General features: G+C 52.5%; 3 protein-coding genes across 4 annotated transcripts in view; 2 read left to right on the forward strand and 1 right to left on the reverse strand.

The window, feature by feature from the left end:
- Tusp (WD40 superfamily protein Tusp) overlaps positions 1–22418 on the reverse strand; it is a 72044-nt gene that overhangs the window by 27968 nt on the left and 21658 nt on the right. The window lies entirely within an intron of this gene.
- LOC108863763 (proline-rich protein 4-like) lies at positions 7735–8390 on the forward strand. The gene has a single exon (XM_018638310.1). It carries the CDS (start codon positions 7796–7798, stop codon positions 8375–8377), a length of 582 nt encoding a protein of 193 aa, XP_018493826.1. The 5' UTR covers positions 7735–7795; the 3' UTR covers positions 8378–8390.
- Positions 15672–16695, forward strand: LOC100908720 (proline-rich protein 4). 2 transcript variants are annotated; one of them, XM_003740229.2, is made up of 2 exons: positions 15672–16092; positions 16208–16695. In XM_003740229.2, exons 1-2 carry the CDS (start codon positions 15691–15693, stop codon positions 16376–16378), a joined length of 573 nt encoding a protein of 190 aa, XP_003740277.1. In that variant the 5' UTR covers positions 15672–15690; the 3' UTR covers positions 16379–16695. The 2 variants fall into 2 exon arrangements, with proteins under 2 accessions (XP_003740277.1, XP_018493827.1); XM_018638311.1 differs by having other exon boundaries at positions 15672–16060; positions 16236–16695.

Genomic DNA, 22418 nt, shown 5'->3' on the forward strand with positions numbered 1-22418 from the left:
GATGATATCGCCGTCGCTCGCGCATTCTGGCCGAGTGAATACAGGTTCCGAGACGCGAACATCATGGACAAATGAGAGGACCCGACAATATTGCGGTTCTAGTCCTGGGCCACGGGAACCTCGGGCTGCACCCACGAAATCGGAAGAGCGCTGGAGTTCTTTATCTTTCACAATGCGCTGTTCACCGCAATCTTCTGCATCGGCTCAAAATCTCGAGCCTTTGAACCCGTCCCAGAATGAGCTTCGATCGAGATCCGGCGAGCCCTCGGTCGACTTGGCGTATGAAACGAAATATAGCAACTGACCGGAAACGAGTCTTCATCTGAGACCGCACTCATTTATTCCTCGTCCAAGACTGTTCCCATCGGAAAGCAGCAACGCTCGCAAGCCCACAAAAGAAGATGCATCGAACGGTCACCAAAACTTGCGCTTTCCGAAGCGACCACGCGCAGGCCGTTGCACAGCGCGAACAGAGAATAGCCGGATATTCGATGCGGCGACCCCTGATCCCGCGACCCCTTGGGCGCTGTTTAACACGACCGAATGATCCAGCGGAACCATCAATTATACATCATCGGTATAAAGCAATCATGATCTCCTATTCACTCGGACCGGCTTGCCGTATCGGTGGGGAAAACCACTGAACCCAACGTTTCCGAAATTGCAAAATTGGTGCATAGCAAATCGTGACGATGAGCATCCGTCCGCGCGGGACAGCTTGAGTCATGAGGGAATATTTTTGAGAATCTATTCCAAACGCGTGTTAAGAGGGAAAATCGAATACTGTTCCACCGCATGCCCGAGGGAAATATAAGTGGGTAGGCGCGACATTTTTCCATGATAGTCCAAAATGCGTCTTCTACGTTTGCTTTTCGTGTTCAGTGTTCTGTGTACTCTTGGTGCCTCGTCTTTTAAATTGAAGCATAAAAAACAGCAATCCGACGATGACGAGGACGATCACCGCCACCACCATCATAGACATCACCATCATCATCATGAACAGCCCGAGATTGTGCGGTACGTGACGAAAGTCGTACCGGTCCCACATCCGATCCCACAGCCGGTGCCAGTGCCGGTGATTAGGTTTTTCCCCGTTCCGACTCCGGTTGAGGTCCCTCGTCCAATGCCCGTGCCGTACAGAGTGCCCGTGGTGAGACGGGTCCCGAGGATTATCCCCGTTCCAAGGGAAGTCAGAGTCCCGAAAATGGTACCTGTGCCTGAAGAAGTGCCCGTGCCCGTCCCAGTCCCGATGTTCAAGTATGTTGCGGTACCAATCCATAAGCCCGTACCAGTACCTGTGTTCAAAGAGGTGCCGGTACCGGTGAAGGTTCCGAAGTATGTTCCGGTGCCCTACCACAAGATCGTCAGAATCCCCAAGCCGATCATGGTGCCCGTGAAGGTTCCGGTCTTCAAACAAATCATTATCAAGAAACCCATTGAAGTACCGGTGCCGGTGTACGTCAAAAAACACGTACACGTACACCACGCCAGCGATCATCACGGAGATCCGAATACGATGTCTGGAGGCGATTGAATAGCGTGGAATTCCGCAGATCTGTCCGAACATCTGTCTCCCGTGAATTTTAATCCTCCCGTCGATTGCCTACGATGAATAGTTTCAGTGTCCGTTGTAAGGAGATGCTGGCACCTCCGCGGACAAAAAGCGACACATATCTTGGCGGCGTGCAATGAAGGAGAGAGTCCCGGCACCCATTGGACGCCCCCGTCATCATTACAAATGAGGGCAAAGCCGAATAAAGCCGATTTTCCGTATTCTTCCGGGTTGCTTACATAACGCTCATCGTAACCGCCGACACCAACTTCACCACCACCACCACAAGTGCTGCTCGCAGGGGAGAGTGAATTGATTCCACGGAATGGGAGGGCCGCTGGAACGCGCGACGGGTTCAAGAACACTACGAAGCCAAGAGAAGGTCAGTCTGGCCAACGCGGGAGGGGTTTCGAATAAATCGTTCCGGATCCATCACACGTCTCATTCCTCAGTACTTTCTCTTTGCGGCTGGAACTTTTAATTTTTGACAAGCTCGCTTGACTCGATACGCCTCCTTGGCCGACCAGAACGGGCCGTGCTCCAACGATCTGGATATTTTCACGAGTAAACGCCAGCTTTTTCTCTGTTCGTCGGCATGGAGCAGATTTTTGATTTTCCGAGAGCAGCTCTTCGAGACAGGCCATCATCTATCGGATCCGTAGCCTTCCTGATGTGGTTGATTCAATGTTTGAGAATAACGTCCCCCAGGATACTCTCTCGACATTGAACACTTGCTCAGGGAATAGGGTTGAGAGGGGGGGGATGATCACCCCACTGAGGAACACAAGAGATCTTCCGGTGACGTCCCGATAGAGCGTCAACAGGATCGAGCGTTCGATGGACACGGGATGGACCAATTTGGAGGATCCTAGCTACGACTCCTCAGATATACCGACATCCCGCCTCACGCCGTGCCTTCGCTCCGCCCACCCCCTACATGTTCCGATTCCATCTCTGTCCTCCTGAATTATTTTCTGTCGAAAGTCGAGCGCGCCGATGTCGCCTCGTTTTCGTTCCTCCTACCATCAGTCAGTCATTCGGTCTGTCCGAGTCCCTTCGAGCTCTTCGTTGCTCGACTGTCATCTTGAAATGACAGGCGCGTGGTCAACGGACTTGAACTGAGCATTCGTATACGTTACAGCTGAAGGCTCGGTTAGGTTGGGGTCGGAAGTCAAACATGTGCACAGCAGCAGCAACGTGAGGTAAGATCAGGATAAGCGACGTATTCGCTGCCGACTGCCAAGCCATACGCTCGTGTAGTAGCCGTCAGGTCGCTCGTGCTATCACTCATTCACATCAAACCGCAACAGGTAAAAATAGAAATTACTTAATAGCGAAGGTAGCGGCGGCGGGCTTGATGCCCACAGCCAGACACGCGGCAGATTTTGAAATACAACAGCCCCGTTATACGTAGACCGCGGTGACGCGGCGGCCGCAATCGAGAGCACAGCGCGATGCACCGGCAACCGCAGTCGTAAAACGCAACAGCGATCATCATGTTTGTTCACGCCATGACGTATCACCTGGGATGCGCTTTTTGGCCAGAGGATATCTGGGAAGATCATCATCACCCCATATCGGAAAAGGGGTAGGGAGGATGGGGGAGCTCGTTCCCCACCGTATGGGTAGACCCGTTTCGGGCGTACCGGGGACGGGGAGGGGGGCAGCCTGGGTCCCCACCCGGTCGGATTCCGGGGAATTTTCCCCGCGATGGATCCCTCGAGCCCGTATACGAGGGTGGGCGACCCGGCCGGGCCGGCTCCTCCCCATTTCAGACGATACACTCGTTCCCGTACTTCCTCATTGGCTTTGATTAGCGATTTCTCCAACGATCCGATGAAAAGGCGGCAAGCTGGACGCTTTCGGTCTTCGCTTCGGTGTCTGAGCCAGGGATAGAAGCGCAGACGGAGGAACAACAAGATCAGTATCGTCGTTTTCCGATAACGCCGCCGTTTTGAGGCTTATTTCGTTTGCTCGTGCAGTCGATGGCTCTCCTTGTCGCCATTGCTTCGATGGACAAATCCCTGGACAGATGCCCCTTGGCTCCTGAATCTATCGGAGTCGAATATTCGAAGCCGCAGTTACTTATTTATCGCTGACCGATTTCTCAGCTGTCATTCCTCGAGCGCGAGCGGATTACTTCACCGCTTGGTCCGCTCGTTCCATTTTTCTCGCTGGTCACCTTCTTCGTTAGATCGCCGGGCGGCGTTGGTCTTCCCTGCCGCCGCACCGCCGCCGGCTGTTTCCGTCGCAACGACGGCAGCCGCGACCGCGACAACGACTCCAATCTTGGAAAACATTTGCCATTGTGAAGTGTCATGCAATGATGATGGTGATCACCGCCGTCGTGATGGCGTCCATCGCGGCGATGATGATGGCAATGACAAAGATCAAGTTATTCTAATGTGAGGACTCAGACGTCGGCAACTTCTCGCTGTCCGAAACGTCGGGAGATAAAGAGTGAGCACTCGACAAATGTTGTACCCCTTTTCTCGCGGGACCGCATATCGAACAGAAATATCACGGAGCTCCCCCGTGACCGTGGGTGGGGGGGCGGTCGCGTTATCTTGGAACGAAGCGAGACAGAAATGAGAATGGGGCAAACAGGGAAATGCCCTTGATATCGGGCATTTTCACGACGCGAAAGCTCGATCAACGGTGCTCGGAGTTACCGGCACATCGCTTCTGATGGAGCACCTACCTAATCAGGCCGCTCCGGAGAAAGAGAGAGCAGATTCCGGAGTCGACTTGCTCGCTTACCTCATTGACTCACTAATGTGCGGGATATTGAGCGATGAATTTATTGAAAGGAGTATCCAATAGAGGAGCAAGCGAAGCTATCAGAGGCGAACCGAATAGACGCACGTCGACATCAGCTCAATGCTTAAGCAGGTATCAGCTAGAAATCGAGCCGGCTTCCAGATTGAATCCCTTCAAGCATCTTCCGGATTTTCGCTTTCGAAAAGAATCATTCTAGCCGATTTAAACTGACGTTCTGTTCAGCCACGCGAGGAGCGTGACGCGATTGAGGAACCCCCGAAATATGTTCCTCGGTCATACCTGATCTTGTTCTTCGCTCTTTTTCATTTCCAATGTCGTAATGCTGTCAGCTGGGAGATGCCCAGCACTGGGCCAAACCCAACACCCACATGGGAATCCCCGACGCAAGAAAGAAAGAATTCGCAAGGGCGTACTTTAGTGTATATAACACGATGGGCGCCAGTGTTCGACGAGTCATATGCACTTGTGCAGTCGATGAATGAAATGAGAACGTTCGCGTGCGCGTTATTGCTCGTCGGGGCTTCGGCCCATCCCGAGCTCCACACGGGATGGCATCATCACGGCGACCTCATGAAGAGTTTCGGCTATGGCCCGACGTACGGTCACAATTTCGGTATCCAGCACGGATTCGGAGGATATCACGGATCTGTCGGTCACGGATTCAGAGGATACCCCGGAGTCGTTGGTCACGGTTCCAGAGGATACCCTGTAGCTGGTGTCGGTCACGGATTCAAAGCTCACACGATAGAAGAAGCGTGGCAAATACCTCACGCCATCAAATACGTGCACAAAGTGATCCCGGTACCGAAACCCGTGGCGGTACCTCATCCTGTCCCCGTGCATAAAGCGGTGCCCGTACCTCACGTCATACCCGTTCCGCGACCGGTGCCTGTTCCCGTCAGAGTCCCAGTCTACAAGAAAGTCCCCAGGATCGTACACGTGCCGAGATTCATCCCCATTCCTAGAGTTTATCCCGTAGCTCATCAGGTGCCAGTGCCCGTGCCGGTGCCTGTTTTCAAGCACGTTCCGGTACCCATATACAGGAACGTGCCCGTACCAGTGGTGAAGCATTATCCTGTTCACGTGCGCAAGGAGATCGCAGTTCCGGTGCCGGTGCACAAAATCATCAAGATTCACCACCCGGTCGCCGTGCCGATCAAGGTCCCAGTGTTCAAGGAGGTGCTCGTGAAGAAACCCGTGGAGGTCGCGGTCCCAATCTACGTGAAGAAGGATCACGGCTGGTAGGGGATGAAGGTGATACTAGTCCGGAAACCCGAGGGTAGCTCCAGTCTTTTCTAGTCCTCAGCCCGTGACCACTCAGTCTGTCAGTGATTGGCGGCCGGCACCGCTTTCGTCCATTGTTCGGACTACCAACGTCCATCGTTGTTGTTGGTGTTGTTGTTTTCGTCGACGTCGTCGCTGTTGTTGTTGTTGGAAGTTGCTGTTCGGTTCGTCTTTTGTCTTCGACATTCACTTCTTCGTTCCTTCTCGGTGTTGGCAAATCGAGAGAAAGCGTCGCCGACCACGACGAGCAAGCGCTCTAACTTATCGTTGTTCCTTTATTTTAACTTATATCGTTCCTGTAGACGGCATTGTGGTCAGGAGGCGACCGATCCGACCGCTGGCGGTCCCTTATCGCCGTTTGATCGACCGACGTGTGGTAGCGTATGTATGCTTTTGTGTATCATGCAAGCGGGGAACTCCTTCTGTTGTAGATGATGACGGGAACGATGATCACGATGAGGATGATCAGGACGACGATAATGTGCGAACAAACGGAAAATAAAAGTACGATATACTTTCACAATGACGAGGGAGTGTCATCATAGCCTTCATTACGTTCATGAGCTAGCAACATCTCGGGCTTTCGATCACTTTGTGGAGAAAAAAAATTGTTGGGATATTTCGCCGGATCACAGGACGTCGGTGCCGTAATGTTTGGTGATTCGTCCACAGACGCGAGGATTAAACAGCTGTGTGGCGCCGAAAAGAGAAAATCGCTCGTTATGAACAACAAAGAGTACGCTTAAGACAGCACCAATCGCTGATTCGGCCGCTGCTTTAGTTGCTGTCATAATCGGAGTGACGCCGAACCGCGTGGGAGCTTTTGGTCATTTCCTGCGGTGGGAATTCTTTTTTGTCGTTAGCGTTTGAGCAGTGGCTTCACCGATGGGGACGGCCGTGGCACACGTATTCGGGATCTAATTGGGAAAGAAGATAACACGAGGTACCGATGTCCGAACGGACGAGCGAGCGAGCGAATGGAGAAACGAATGACTTTTTGAAGTATCGGACGGGCCATCGAACGGACGCTCTGCCGCCACGGAGCTTCGACTGAACTTCGTGAAAACACACTGAACGCTCACATATCGATGGATTGATGTTGAAATAGAAGCCCGAGATGCGAGCTGAGTTCGTTAGCACTGTTTTGCTCCGTGTGCCCACATATCTGACAAACAACCGGCTGGCCATCCGTTCGTTCCTTGAGCCAGACGACCGGAGGATCGTGACCGGCGGTCGGCGCTATCGTCCGTTCGATACGCAGGCGGCGGCAATAAACAGCTCTGTTCGTCGAAAAATTAAGATCGAATTCAGTGTCTGCGGTTGACTCTAATCAAGTCAGTTTAGGTACGGCAGTGTGTGGGGCAGAAGATCACCTGATCTTGTAAGCAGGAAATCATCCGAGGAAGGTTCCGACCCGCTTGCCATGGGGTCAAGTGGGCAGGGTACGAATAGCGCTTCGTACGACCAGCTCGGATCGTTGGGATGCCGATCGGTGATCGCTTGACCGTCGGCTCCGATACAAGTAGCGTCCGTGGCGTCTCGCAGCAGCTCTGCCCGGACGGGGACTTGGGACCGCTCCTTCGAAGGGGAAAATGCACAACGCACGACCATAGATAGAACCGGTACCGAAATCCCTTCGTCGCGTTTCGTTATGAACTCCAGAGCGAGCTTGAGTCGGAGCACTGTGGCACGACTCAACGCAATTTTCTTCGTATCCGACTCTAAGCACGAGCTCTGCGAGTCGTCGACTCCGGATCGAAGTCATTTATCAACCCTTTACCCCCACGGGAACCCGTCGGTCAGCTGGCACTTGCGTACATTTTCGCGTACGCCGATTAGGCCAGGTGTTGACATTTCCAGACAGACCGAGGCAAGCTCTAGACAAACAGGCAAATAGACAAGCGGTCAAGCGGGCAGGCGAGACAGCCAGCTAGCCGGGCCGCGAGCGGACCCCTTCGACAGGGAGCGAACCTGGTTGGATACAAGCGGCGGGGCTTGGTGAAAGTGGAAGAAAGGCGCGCGCGCGATCTTCGGACGGAGAAAGTGCTGCGACAGCGGCCACGACTCGAGCCACACGTCTTCGGCTATTTAACCGATGCGCAACGTCGACTGGCCAGTGTGCAGTCAGTGTGTTGTGTGTGTTACATCGTCGCCCGTGGATACCTGGATACACCGGATATGAGGATCTTTGTTGGAGCGCTCGCGGTTCTCGCCGCGACCGCAGCCGTCGCCGACGCTGGAGGCCACGGCTGGGAGCCCCACGGCCATGTGCACGAGGTTGTAAAGTACGTGCACAAAATCGTGCCCGTGCCTAAGCCCGTGCCTGTGCCAAAGCCTTACCCGGTTCACAAGTTTGTGCCTGTACCGCACGTCATTCACGTGCCGAAACACGTACCGGTCCCTGTGAAGGTCCCCGTTGTGAAGAAGATCCCCAAGATTGTGCACGTCCCGAAGTACGTCCCCGTTCCTAAGCCGTTCCCCGTTCCCCATCATGTGCCCGTCCCGGTGCCAGTGCCCGTCTACAAACATGTGCCCGTGCCGGTCTATAAGCACGTGCCTGTCCCCGTCATCAAGCACGTCCCCGTGCCGGTCAAAGTGCCGAAGTACATCCCTGTGCCCGTGCATAAGATCATCAAGGTGCCCAAGCCAATCTCTGTTCCTGTCAAAGTTCCCGTGTTCAAGGAGGTCATCGTCAAGAAGCCCGTCGAAGTCGGAGTTCCCGTCTACATCAAGAAGAAGAAAGTCGAGCACGGCTGGTGAACAGTCAATTGAGTCGAGCAACTCTGGAATTGAGCGACTTGCAGGAGCAAGCAACCATATCTTGGATGATGGAGAAAAAATGAGACAAAAAAAGCGAAAGAAATTCACCAAAAAGAAAAAAACCACAGCAGCCAAAACCACACTCTGAAACCAAACCTTAATGTTAACCTCATGGGGTTGCTGGATTCAACCCTTGTATATATCTCTCGTAATGACTGTAAATAGTGAGCGTATCGAGCGTATTTTGTAATAAATGTCTGCATCGAAAACCAACCGAACACCGTCTATTCCTTCGGCAGCCGTTCTGCCCCCACCGAGTCTCCAGGAGTGCTCTGGTTCGAGCTCCGCTCCTCATCCCTGGGCGAAATTTTGGATATTCCGTGAATTTACTTCCAACTTCACCCGAATTTTGTTTTCCCCCCGCGCGGAATCAGCTATCTTGTTTCTCCGAGCGTTTGCCAGCTCACTTCAATGGAATTCAACGTATCTGGTTCCTCGTCCCTATGATCTATTCGACGTATCTCACCTTTCTGTGCTTCATCATTGTTTCCGACACTAGCATGGCTTATCGTTGTTCCTTCCAAAAAATCTCTCTTTGTTTATCTTTCCGGGTCCGCCGGCGGCTTCTCCCACCACGCCACATCCCACAGACTGGCGATCTTTTAGTGTTCAGAGAAGTATGAGCGGCAGCAGCGTAATCTGGAACTTCTTCCGATTCGATCGCGAAGAGCTCCCGAAGATCAATTGTTCATCCGTCCAGTCGCTCCCCCTTCCGAGTCGCTTACTTCCATTCATCTATATTCAGCCATTAGAATCTTTGTTCACGTTTTCGGAATCAATTCGAAGCGCTCCGCAGCCCCAGTTCGGTTCCACCTGTCCGGTGGGCAGCGAGACAGACGGAGATACGGACAAACGATGGGACAGACAGTCGGTCGGTCGCGAGACGGCTTGCATAAGCGCTCTACCGAAAGACTTTCGTCGCTAGCCGGCTACCTCATTCATACGAAAACAAAACGCCGAAAAAAAAAATATCATCGAACCGTATTATATTCCAGAGTCGATTTTGAAATCTGTTGCAGCTCCAAAAAGCCGAGAATTTTTGTTCTTAATAATTTATCGTTTCACGCTGCAATCCATCCCGGCGCTCTTCCAAAGGCAGAGGCAATAACGACACACCTCTATCACTACTACTACTACTACTTCAACTTTTACTATAAGAGCAACGACAACAACAGCGGCGACGGCCACCACCTCTGCCACCAAGACACAGGCGAACAAGCAACAGCTAGGCGATTTTCATTCATCCGTCAGCTATTCTTTGAAACATTCCTACGCGCTCCACGACGACAACGTCGACAACAACAGCAGCAGCATCGACAACAACGCCCGACACTCGGCCTTACATCCCACCGCGGTGTCGGTCACCGAGCGAAACAACAAATTCTTGCATTGCCTAACGCGGGTATCGGAATACTAAGCTACCACCAGCGCAAGATAATCGTCAACGTAAATTTTTGACGTTTTCGCAGAGCAGATCTTTTCCGCATGTCGACGAATGCCGCAGCGTATTTTCGCCAATCGGATTCTGACGGTGGACCGCACGATTCGAAGTTGTTCCGGACCGTAGCCGTTAATTACTTGTTGCCGTTCGGCCGGCTCGTTAGGGGCTTTTCTTCTTCGGTGTCTTTCGTCGCCGTGATGTTTTTTCTTCCATTTTCTCTTGTTCGGGGAAGACGGGCAAGGGGGCGGACGGTGACTGACCGGATGAAGGAGCGAACGAGCGCGCGAGTGGGTTATCAAGCGACCGCTCGTACGTTTGCGATCACATTCAGCCGGTCGTAGGTCATCTAACATTATACACATTACACAGGAAGGTCGCTCGAGCCGCGGCCGAAGATGGTCTAATTGCGCCTGCAGCGGATTTCCTTCCTTATGATTGTCCGTCCATCCGCCCGCTTGCCCGCCCGTTCGTCTATTCGTGAGCCGGTTCGTCGTCCGGCTCTCTCCGTTGTTCGTCCAAGACCATCCGTGGACCCGACCGGGGAGGTTCAGCCTCTCGGGTCCGAGAAGAGTTCAAGAGTGGAAGTGTTTCGTTCACTTTCGTCTTCGTGGCAAAAGCTGGTTAGTGTCGCAAAATAACATCCGAAGGCATTCGTGCATCCCGGTTGTCGTGAACAGAATGGACCTCTTCACTCGCAACAACGATTCATGAAGCGTTTTAATCGAGGTCCATGTCGGATAGACTGTTCGCGCGGACCGTGAAAAGCCTTCTAGCCTGCAGGTTTCATGGAATAACGAGGATTCTTCCCCTCGAGCTCTTGGCCGCATCACGACTCCGCTTATCGTTTATTAACGTTAGGGATCGGAAAATTCATTTCGGAAGTATATCGTCGGATTTCCGATGCGACCGACGCCGACATCGCTCCGCAACGGAGCAAAAAGAATCAAAACCGAAGAGGAAGGTTCGTCCGACGCCGTTGTCCGGACTTATATGATCATCAAGGGGCAGCGCACCATCGAAACAAACGACGGAAAATCGTTATGCTTCGAATGCCCACCGATACGACGCATTTCTCCGAAAATATCCAACTTTAGGCAGTTGTTCCCCCCGCTGGAAGATCGGAGGAACGTAGAGTCAAGTTCCGTTGCTGCGGTCGGTGGAAAACGAGTTCCCATCAGAGCGTCCTCTGGCCAAGAGGAAACGTCTGAATTATTCGAGCGGCTTATCGCGATTAGAACGCGTCTAGGAGTTCATGAGCCGCTTCTGAAAAGGCGAGCATCGAGTGAATCGTGAATCCGATCGCGGAAACTTTCCTTGGATACAGGGACTTCACCCATTTTCACTGATGAAATTCGCCGAATTGCTCGAAGCAAGGAATCGTTCAAAATGCATCTGGATAATGACCCTGGATATGTCTAGAAGAATCAAACTCCCATAAAGATTTGAGGCCCAGGAAGCTCGACCCTGATTTTCCCTCGACAGCTGAGGGATAATTACGCGTCGTCTCCCTATTTTTGCCTTCGCGGAAAGCGATGTCTCCGCTGATGATGATGTATCGGCGTAGGGTTCGCCGAAACGGAAACGACTGATTAGCAAAGGCAATCCGTACTGACGCCAAAAATTGCGTATTTGCGAAGAAGCGTTCGCCTTGTGACAGTGTCACTTCCAGCATCTGATCCGCGTATACGTAACACCCTTATCGTTTTAATCAAACCGTCTCATCATGGAGTCGTCCTCTCGCCTTCAGAAAGCGTTTATCGCAGCGTCTCTTATCGACTGGTGTCAAACACGGTCGGATCATGTTCGGAACTCGCTATACGTGTCTTCACAGCAGTTGGACGAATCAACAATCGGATATATGTACTTCCTTCGTGCGGCAACAGGTAGCAGCTCTTACTTAGATGAGCTTTAATCAGCATGAATCTTCTATGTGGATCTGTGAGGATCCTCACTGATCCTTCAGTCGGCTCCAGGCGAGAGACTCCGAGGAGGCACTCGAACGCTCCCTTACGTAGTATTCTACACTTCACGGGAGACTCGGAACTTCGCGGGCCCAGGCTCCCTTGTGCCTCTGTAGCTAGCGCTCTACGTATTCTAGCACTCCCAGCGCGGGCGTCCACATCGGAGATGTCTGTCTTCGGAGGCTCTGAGCGGTTCCCTGATGAGTTCCGATATCCTTCCTCACGGTCTCAGTGTGCGATTCTCACCTACACGTAATTGTTTCACGTTTTCAATTATGTGTTGTAAAACACATAATTGTTTCACCGTGGCAGTCCTCCAACAGAATTAGAATTGCTGAATTCATCGGGACCGCTAAGATCATCTCCCCGGCCGACCTCAATGGTGAAGTGCGGACAGGCGAATATTTGGCTAGCCTCAGGATCCGGCTTCGAGAGCTGAGCTTCATCCGGGCTGAATCTACGTCAGAGACCTCAATCAAGAGGAGTGATGATTTCGCCTAGGGAGCTCTGAATGTTATCCGGGTCCAAATGAGCAATGAGCTGGGGCTCGACAAGGGCTCAGAGTACACATCGTCGGAGCATGCACATATACGAAAGCCCGGAGAGATCGACGGGCGCAATCTATTCATGACCCATGTTGCTTGGAGATTGGGTACGCTCACTTCTACCTTCGTGCCGAAACCCGGGACGGATGAAGTAAGAGGGAAAAGTTGAGAAGGAGAGTCGCGTTCGAGTCTGGTCGTCTCCTGAGAAGAATTTCGGAAAATCAATGCGTTTCCTTCTGCCGAATCCTCCGAGTCGATACTCGATCCCCTCAGCCACACCGCATCGCAATCGGGATGCCACGGCTGAGGTAGCTCCGAGCTTCTTCTATATGCTTCGCCGGCGGAACAGTCCAAGAAGTTTCTGAAGCGGCATGGTTCTTCCGTCACGTATGTAGCGCTTCGCAATAACTCTGCCGTTCCTCAGATGATTTGCTGGGTCACAGAAGAGCAAGCGAATGCTCGCTTGGGCAATACGCGTCGCGAGCCTTGTTGTCGACGCTTTATCGCTGCGGTCGTTGCTGCTCGATGGCGTTCTTGCGGTAGTTTCGAGAAAGGAATTTTGATGTGAAGAAAATTTCGGAGCAAACACCGTCCGCTAGCCACAAACGAAGCAAATCAAATAATGGACAGACGGACGGGGCAACTGAATGAACCGAGGCGAATGGAGCCGAGGGACGGCTCTTACCATTTTGAATGTCGATGAAACGCCCTAAGATGTCGCGATTCCTCTGACAGCTGACTCGAATCAACACCGACCATGACAGACGAGTGCTTTCCTTCATCGTTTGAAGAACTTCGTTCAAAGCTTGAAGGCTAGGTTCGCTTGTGGTTTCGCTCCGAAATTCGCCACTTCAAGTGAAAGGGATGAATGGCTCTCTTGCGAAGACCACGACCGGAACAGGCTTTCGTCACAAAAGCAAGGCGACACAGAGCCTAGCAGGCTCGAAGATCTCTCCCTCTCATCGGCTTCCGGTCACAGAATTCTGGGGAGCTCAGTGCCTGGACTAGGGATGGTGGTGAGAGACGAGCCTTGTGTCCTGGCGTCCAAGAGGACACCCTTCCCTGAATTTGTGGTGCTCCTGAACCCGAGCTCTTCCGACGTTTCGGTTCCGAAATGACGAAGCCACGTTTTTCCGTGCATCGAGTCGTTGTGTGGGGGAAATGACTTCCGTAGGGAGGGGGAGGAACTTTGCGAGCATCCGATTGAGTCTTCTCTGACGCGCCCGATGAACTTTGACGCTGTCGGCCCCCAGAACTTGGAGCTGTACAGAGACATCAATGATCTAGCGTCGGAAACGCGATTACAGGGAGGTTCCGATATCCCCAATCCGCAGAACAAAGCGCAATTCTGATTGCAGGTGTATCAATGGGGAATGAAGCCTGTCGAAGTATCGCGATCTAAGTCAATTAATCGCTCCACAGTGTTCGTACCGTGGCTGATCGATTCTACGTATCCTCGGGCGCAGCGTGGTGAGAGGCTTCGACCAGCGGTACGAGACGTTGGTGAAATGATTGCTTATTTCACGGTTTAAGAGTGAAGTTATGCAACCATCGATCCATCTAGATGTCAAAGCCTTTAGATGCTGTCACTTATCAGAATTTGATGTGACCCAAGCTCCCACAGAGGGTAGGCGAATCAGGACTAGCTCTGAGATCTGACTCGTTTCGGAGTAGATCTGTTCTGCACAGATATCATAGAGGAGAGTTATGCGTCATTGTCCCAGTAGGATTAGCTCAGGATCCTGTCCGCCATCTACGTGAGATACATCCCAGCGGCGACCAAAGAAACTCTCGGAGAAATGCCTCAACACGCACACTATTCACATGGCTCGGTGGAGGCACAATTTTTTTTCTTGCAACACAAGCGTTCTACGCGCGAATACCAGGCGCTAATCTGAGCTATCGGCTACACAGACGCACAATTAATGCCGGAATAATTACCGCGAGACAGCTGAAGCCAACAGCAACGATGTGCCAACATGTTCAGTGACACCAGCGAGCAGCTTGTCAACGGTGTCCGGAGCGGTGCCGCTGATGGCAGTCGGTGAGCGTCGAAGCTTCAGATCCGCTGCTCTTGGTACCTGTAGATCTTTCGCCGCAAATAGATCTCAACGATTCGATCGAATAGCCGAACAGAACTCTTACGAAAAGTCATTGCGAATAATTCAAATCTGATTCCGCGCATTGTTGTTTCTCCAATGTTATTGTTATCATTCGTTCTATCAGAGAAGCATTGCAGATCAAGCCGTCCGTACACGCCGAAGTTTGGTGTACTTTTTACCTATGTATGTAAATCTATAGCCGTAATGGGGGACTGCTTGAGGCCGTAGGTCGACGCGCCGTATGGGATTCGTGGGAGACCTTTTTCGGACTCTCAATCATGAACGAGAGGAAGCATGTGCGGTCATGGGGGATTCAGAGCGGGTAAATCCCATTAAGTTCCACCTCCCAATCGGGGGGAAGCAGGAGAGCTCTATCGACGACAGTAGCCGTGATATTCGCTCGGAACTGAGTTTGGGAAATCTTTGAAAGCAAGCGGACCCCCGCGGCGCCTAGGTTTCGAGGACTGCGGATAGTGAGTTCACGATTCTCTGTTTGACTCCGGATCCTCAAAAAAATCAACGTTACTTCCCGGTAGGAAGCTCCGGGCACGACGGAGACGCCGTGTTTGGAGCCGACGCGGTGAATCTACTCTCTTCCAACGCTTATTTTTCTCTGACTCTCTACGGCCGAGCAATCGACCCGGCGAAAACCCAGAGAGTAGATTACTTCCCCCGAGGAATACAGATCCTTCTGTTCAGGAGAAAGTAGCTTGAGACATTTATCGCGAATATTCTTCAAGGCATCTACGAGCACTGATCCTTTCGTATACTCCAGGACCACAAACCCCGATCTCCTTGCTCCGTCAATTACGGGGTTCCATTTCGTCATGAGTTCGCGATTGCCTGCGACGAGTACGCGGTGACGAGATACGAGCTTGCGCTCGCGAAGTCGTGATATCCTCGCATAAATCTCTCGGACGAACTCCAACGTTCCGCCCGGCCTCCTCGGAGCCTCGACGCGGCGAGTCGCACCGGCAGGGCGAGTTTTCTTCATTTTCTCCGGCGGCCCGTCGTTGGATTTCGCCGTGTCCGAAACTGCGGTCGGCCTGCGGACGTCGCGCTCTTTCGCTTACGATGCTCCCGATCGTACGACCTTGCTCGCGAAAGTGAAATCGTGGCCCGGCTGACGTCAGACGGCTGCCATCGCCAATATAACGGGGCTGCTTCGATAACGACATTGTCTATCGTGGATAGCCAACACAACATGAAAGTCGTAGTGCTCACTGCCCTCTTCGCGGCCACGGCTTACGCCGGCCACGGTTGGGAACCTCACGCTCACGTCCACGAGGTGGTCAAATACGTTCACAAAATTGTCCCGGTACCGAAAGCGGTGCCCGTTCCTAAGCCCTACCCAGTGCACAAGTTCGTGCCGGTTCCCCATGTGATCCACGTGCCAAAAGCGTACCCAGTCCCCGTGAAAGTGCCAGTGATCAAGAAGATCCCAAAGATCGTGCATGTCCACAAGACCGTTCACATTCCCAAGCCGTACCCCGTGCCCCACCCCGTTCCGGTCCCGGTCCATGTGCCCGTGTACAAGCATGTCCCCGTGCCCGTTTACAAGCATGTGCCGGTGCCTGTCATCAAGCACGTTCCCGTGCCCGTGAAGGTGAGTACGAGAGCGTCGGTCGGTCCGCGAGCGAGTAGAACGATTAAAAATATCTCTTCAGCCTCATTACCAAAAAGTGTCTCGGACAGCATTAGCCTAATTGTCGCATTTCTAGGTCCCCAAGTACATCCCCGTGCCGGTGCACAAGATCATTAAGGTTCCTCAGCCCGTCTCCGTGCCCGTCAAGGTTCCAGTCTTCAAGGAGGTCATCGTCAAGAAGCCCGTCGAGGTCGGAGTTCCGGTCTACATCAAGAAGGAGAAGGTCCACGTCGAGCACGGCTGGTAAATTACGCCATAAGCATGGAGGACCTCATCTCGGTGGGGATGCGGTCGGATCTCGCACCGTACGCCGTCGATTCGACTGAGCATCGGCGAACACCCCCACCCTCTCTTTGGTACAAACGCGGCGGGAGCACCGCAAAGTGTCACGCCTCGTCGTGTCACTCACTCAGGCTCCGCCGTAGACCTCTGTGTATATTTGTATAGATTATGTTGTGTATATACTTGAAGTGTATCTATCCCGAAACCTTTAGCCGGAGTAAATGGATCAAGCAAAAAGGAAATAAATTCTTTCGAATGAGCAACATTACGTAACGTTGTTTTGCAAGTGAACATTTTTTCTCCTTTTTTCTCTGAAGCTGACCGCCGTCGCGCGGACGTTGCCCCGCCACTGCGCCACCTGCAAGTCGGCCGGCAGACCCGCCCGTCCGCCCCGCCTGCCGACTAACGGACCGACACCGGGCCCGGGTGTTTAGACCCAGGGCGCCTACTCGGAGCGTAAATAATGGATCGCATCGAACATGGTATCGCTTTCCACATTGACTGTCAGAAGATGTCTTATGTCGTCGCGGCGCCCGACGACGCGCTGATCTATTTTTGGGAATCAGATCGGGGCGCATTACTGATTGCAACATTGTGGCTTCGTTCTGACCATGAAAAAAAACGATGACCGAAGCCGTTTCGAAATGCAGTACCCGCCGCTACCGCCGCAGCCGGCGAGTCAAACGGTGCCGCGTCGGAAAAACCCTCTGTCTTGGTCTACTTTCCAGCGGGGCGCCTCCTCGCCGGTTTTCCGGTAGAAAACGGACGCACTGCCGTCCGGTAGCCACTTGGAATCCAAGCCTCCGCCGTACCCTAATCCTAAATGCTCTGATATGTTTCATCCGTTCCCAGGCGTACACCACCACAAATCCGCATCTGCTCGAGGCTTTCGAGCTGATCTGCGGCGCGTACGTCGGAATCCGGAGCTGGATTTCGGAATGCAGACTTACTCCGGCGTCAAATATCAGGAGCTTAGCGCTTGTGCGCGGAAAATCGAACCTTTCGATGATTCCGTCCGCTGAGCTCGGGGGGCTGAAGAAGAGGGCCTGTGGTATAGCACAGTCCCATTCCAGCCGCGGAATATCCGGATGTGGCGCTCCAGTGGTCGGTTTCGCCTTCCGCTCAGAGGATACACCCGCCGAAAAATCGATGAGCTCGCGGGTTTCCGAGAGCGTGTTTTCAGCAGATGACGTCCTAACCTTTGTGCTGAGTTATTGACGGTGGTGACAATATATCACCGGGCGAATTGAATCAGGCTTTCCCACCCATGAATCCTCCATTAATCACTAAACCGACAGCGGCTCATCCGGCCGAAGGACTGTGCTAGGTGTATGAATTTGCTTTCTCGGTTTGTGTCGTTTCGCGGTATCTATGCCCACACGGCAGACAGCTCTGCAGAAACACGTCGAGAAAGCATGACGCAAGCAGAAGGGCAGGCGCATGCATACCTAGGGCGATGTATCACGAGCTGCGACACCGAAAATGAATTCGTCGGGAGGAATCGGCATGAGACGTGGTCGTTGACATCTGAACTAAAAGCCTGGGATGGAGACCGTAGAAGTACTCGAAATAGTGGCTGGCATCCGAGATAGGAGAATAACGTTCCTCTGGCTAACGATTTCCGATTCTTCGAAGTCCCGGGTATTCTTGGGGAATCGAATCCAATGGAGTCCGGGTCCGATACTATTTGGATCTCCGATTGAGTTTCGGAAAGTGTTTTCAAGACGAAAATTTCCGATCGCGATTTCGCAAGCAGGTTGAGCTCCTTAGCATGGAGGGTCTCGCGACATTTGCACCGACTGCAAAGAATCAGGGTGACGGTCGCGAGTTGCAAGCAAGATGTAGATTGGCAGAAGGCTTCATCGATGACAATGATCAGCGCCGACAGAACTAGGTCTCGGAAGGGTTGATTCCATTTCTGAGCAAAATGAAGCCCTCTAGCCTTGACCGTCTTCCCAAACAACTCATGATTTTCTGAACGCAGAACTCCTTTGGTGGGCTGACGTCGGATGAAGAAGTTAGAATTCAGCATTAATATTGGCTGGCCGCTGTCTGACGACTGGAGCTATGGGAGGGCGGAGGAGCAGAAACAGCTCCGACGGCGTTTTCTCTTCTCAAACATTCAAGGTAGCCTTCACGATAAGAAGTCCCTTAGTGCATCGTCGGCTAGTGATTATTCTACAGCACACATCTCTTGGTTCCTTCAGATATGCGATACAGGGGACCGCGCGGCTCCGTTGTTTATCATCAGCTCGGCTGCCAGATCAGGGAGATTCGTGGCATGTAAGCCCTTCGACATTAGCTTGAACAACTCGATCTTCCAGATCGTGACTGTTCTTGTTTGAGTCTCCCAAGTCCTATGAAAGTCAGAGCAGAAGCGTGTGAGACCCACTCCCGAGATTTTTTTTGTCCCACCGGGAAAGTCAAACGCGTACAAGTCGTTAGCGTCGACCTAAATTCACGGGACTCAGATTGGTAGGTGCCAGGATCGGGAAGGCTCAGACCGGGGCCTTGAAGCTCCGATCGACGTGAGAAGGCATTCAAGTCCTCGACTGCGAGCTCCGGTCGAGCTCAAATATCGAGAGTCACGTCGAGAATATTCTGAGCATGACCGAGGGAGGTTGTCCTACTGGAGAAGACTACCAACTGCGACATTGGCTGTATTGAACTTTTTTGTCGACCTTTGGAGATGTCTATCCGATTGAGGAACTGTGTCAAGGCCACGACTGCGCTTGATAGGACCTCATTCGAAGCTCTCTCATGAATGAGAGATTATTCACGGATTCGGAGAACGTGCACCAGCTGTCTGGTTGCTCCCGATGGAACGTTGAATGGAAAATGTCGAAAGCACGACGGGGCCGGAATTCAGGCGGGGATTGTTTTCGATCCTAGAGGTTTTTAGCAGAAGCCATTGCAGCCGTCGCTTAGGCTCGTCGATGGGACGGCGCGCTCCTCTCGCTCCCAAAGATATCGAGAGTGGAAAGTTTCAGAGGGGGAACTCTACGATTGCCGTGCTTTCGAGCCGCTGCGAATGCAAACTGCGTTGACGCGTGCGCGGCCCAGATGTCACAGATGAGAGCCGAGAACAATGAAGGGCGCAGAAAAGACCCCAGTTCGCGTGGGTCGCCAGGGAATTGATGCTTTGTGGTAGAATATCCCGATAAGTCTCGATGCCGTCGGGGACTGATTAAGATGAAGGTCCGGACCTCATGATGAGTACGACCAAAAGTGTTCTGCAGGACAACGTATTCTCCCAGCCGGAACCATACCAGCGCACTTGAACAGAAGAATCGACGTTACGTTCAGCTTCGCTTACGGGGGTATATTAAGCTCGGTGCAGCATTCGATCGTCGCTGGGTCAACTTCCCGATTCCAGAGTCCGTTTCTTCCGGCGAATTTCCGTTAGATTGATTTTTTCCTCGAAAAGTTTTTATGGATCCCCTGGGAAACGGTCATCGATTTTCTGTGTGGACACCGGGGAAAAATCGTCTTATTTCCATTTGTTCGAGCGTCGTCGTCGAGGAAGTAGAAAGAAACAGAACACAGCTCGCAGGCAAGCCGGCTGGAGCAAGCTTGTTGAGCCAAGGCTGTGAGCGGACAAGTTCAAGGTGTCCTTGCGCGTGAAGTAAGTTAGGTGATGCCGGGCTTCCTCCTAATGTTTTCCTGATGCGGCAATGCCAAGGCTGGCTAGCGAGCTGGCCGGTCAGTCAGTCAGTCCGTCAGCTAGTCAGTCAGCGTAGGAACGGAGCGAAATACGATACGGAGCAGTGACTCAATGGCTGGGCGGACATGCACATACCTATGATGGCGGCTCTCCAACTGGCACTGATAGTCATTAGCGTACTCATTAGTTCAGGAGGTATAAAGACACAGCCGGACAAAGTTGGATGATGTGAGAGCGTTCGATTGATGGACGACTTGGCGTCACCAGTATAGACGGAGACTTTTCCGCCACTGGATTGATTGTTGTCCAGAATTACTGCTGACCGAGCGATTTGCCAGCTACCCGCAGGCACTCGATAGTAGCTCGCTCCATTCAGACATTTCTGGGTCCTGTTTCGTCCAGTTCCGATCTGTGAAAGCGACTGCGGTCGCCTGATAAATTTCCAGCGAAAGTTGGAGAGACCAATTCAATATTTCTTCAAGGCGATTCCATATCTATAATGCTTGCGTTCTGAGCTTTCATATAGCCGACTGACTTGCCGACACTCCGGGCTCGACGTATTTGATATACGCTTTACAAACGCCGACGTTATTGTTTCGACTCGGGGTGCCCTTAGCCTGCACCGTCCTCATCTTCCACATTATTCATCGCGGAACTGCAGAGAATACATGTGATTCCGTCGCGCGCGTTATCTACCTCAGGTTCCTAGCACGGCCCCTTGAGATATCTAAGAGCCCAACATCGATCGTTCACGTACGATCGAAAGTTGAATGCCATACCCTCCTTGGGTCGATACTCTTGACGACCATTGACAGGCTCGATTTTTCGCGATATTGAATTCTTGTCGATCCGGCAGCCACTCGTATCGAACAAGCGATCGATCGACTGTTTCTTTTGTTCTATCCGACCTTGTCCATCTGCTAATCTTCTAGCTCAACAGAAGTCACTCTCCGCAGTTATTCTGTCCGGACGGAACTATTCACATTCCCCCGGCCATTTTCTCGTCGTCGGACGCTCGCAGCCGTAACCATCAACCGCCAATTTCGGATTTCACGACTTGGCTCCGAAGTTTGCTTTGTTACGAGCGTTCGTATATTTTTCTGAGCTCAAGCTAGTTTTCGTCTTGGGTCCGCGAGCCAATTCCTGACCGGCCCGCAGAACCTAACGGAAAACTTCGCTCGACACCATAACATCAGGAAGATACCCCTTGCGTGCGGCTCGCTTCGGATACTCTACATCAGGGGTGGCCAATTTGGTGACCACCTGTGGTCCACCGCTAAGATTTCGCTGGTCCGCGGAGCACCTCAAGAACTTTCCGGAAGAGACGTCGATTATATCTGAACGCGGCCTGTGACCTTCGCAACGAGGACTCCGTTGCCTGCACAGCAAGTGATGAGACAGCCGCACGTGCTGCACAAGGCTCAGTGGATACGAGACGGCGCGCTTGATGAGTTCGTTCTCGTATTCCGATTCGAAAACATATGACCTATAGCTTGATGGTCCGCGGGCCCCGTCGCCAAGGCCTTAGTGATCCGCGAAACCAGAAAGGTTGGCCACCCCTGCTCTACATACCCTGATGGCACGCTGCGATATTCTCCGACGGATTCCTGCGAACTTTTCGCGCAGAACTCGCGCTATGTCCAGCGGGAGGAGGAAAATCAGTCGCAATCAAGTTTGCAACGGATGAAACTGCTGTTTTCTCATTGTCATGGAGCTCCTACTCACGCTCCCTGATTTCCCCTTTGGGAATGATGTTTTGTAACGAATGGATGGGAGCTCTGCCTCTTGCGGGAGGCAGCCAGAATCGACCGTGCGCGCTTCCGTCGATTCCTAAAAGTTTTCCTTTCATGCTTTGTCTTCCTTCTTCACTTTCTTCGACGGCGATCCCATTCATTCTACTTCGCAGACTCATCGATCGCCGCAATATTTCCCCGTCAACCGTCAGCGTTACTTGCGAACTACGCGCAGACTGTGAAGACTCCCTGCGGCTCAACGCCGAGTTCGTCTTCGGTTCCGAGCTTCCGACTACTGCGCTCGCATCCGTAATGATACAGACACGGGAATGTTTTCAGAGGAGACGCAGCGTTCCCTTGTTCAGACAGCCAATCCGGATGGAAGCTTCAACGCGCGAAATGTTTCCAGATGCGCAGCACAGCCTCGCCCGAGATCCTCTACTTGACACTCGACCTTCGGAAACTGTGTTCACCGGGGCACCTCTTCATGTGAAGCCTGAACCCCAGCATAATTTTGGATGCGGGAGCTGCTTGTAGCTCTCTCGGTGATTCCCTCGACTTTCGAACACCGAATCAGGATCGAGCTTTCGATCCTTCGACTCCGAATC

This window comes from Galendromus occidentalis, unplaced genomic scaffold (assembly GCF_000255335.2).
Source record: "Galendromus occidentalis unplaced genomic scaffold, Mocc_1.1 scf7180000076870, whole genome shotgun sequence".
Taxonomy (NCBI): Eukaryota; Metazoa; Arthropoda; class Arachnida; order Mesostigmata; family Phytoseiidae; genus Galendromus; species Galendromus occidentalis.

Coding starts and splice junctions, on each gene's coding strand:
- LOC108863763 (XM_018638310.1), top strand. CDS start 7,796: ATGAGGATCTTTGTTGGAGCGCTCGCGGTTCTCGCCGCGACCGCAGCC.
- LOC100908720 (XM_003740229.2), top strand. CDS start 15,691: ATGAAAGTCGTAGTGCTCACTGCCCTCTTCGCGGCCACGGCTTACGCC. Junction 16,093..16,207: donor ACGTTCCCGTGCCCGTGAAG/GTGAGTACGAGA, acceptor TCGCATTTCTAG/GTCCCCAAGTACATCCCCGT.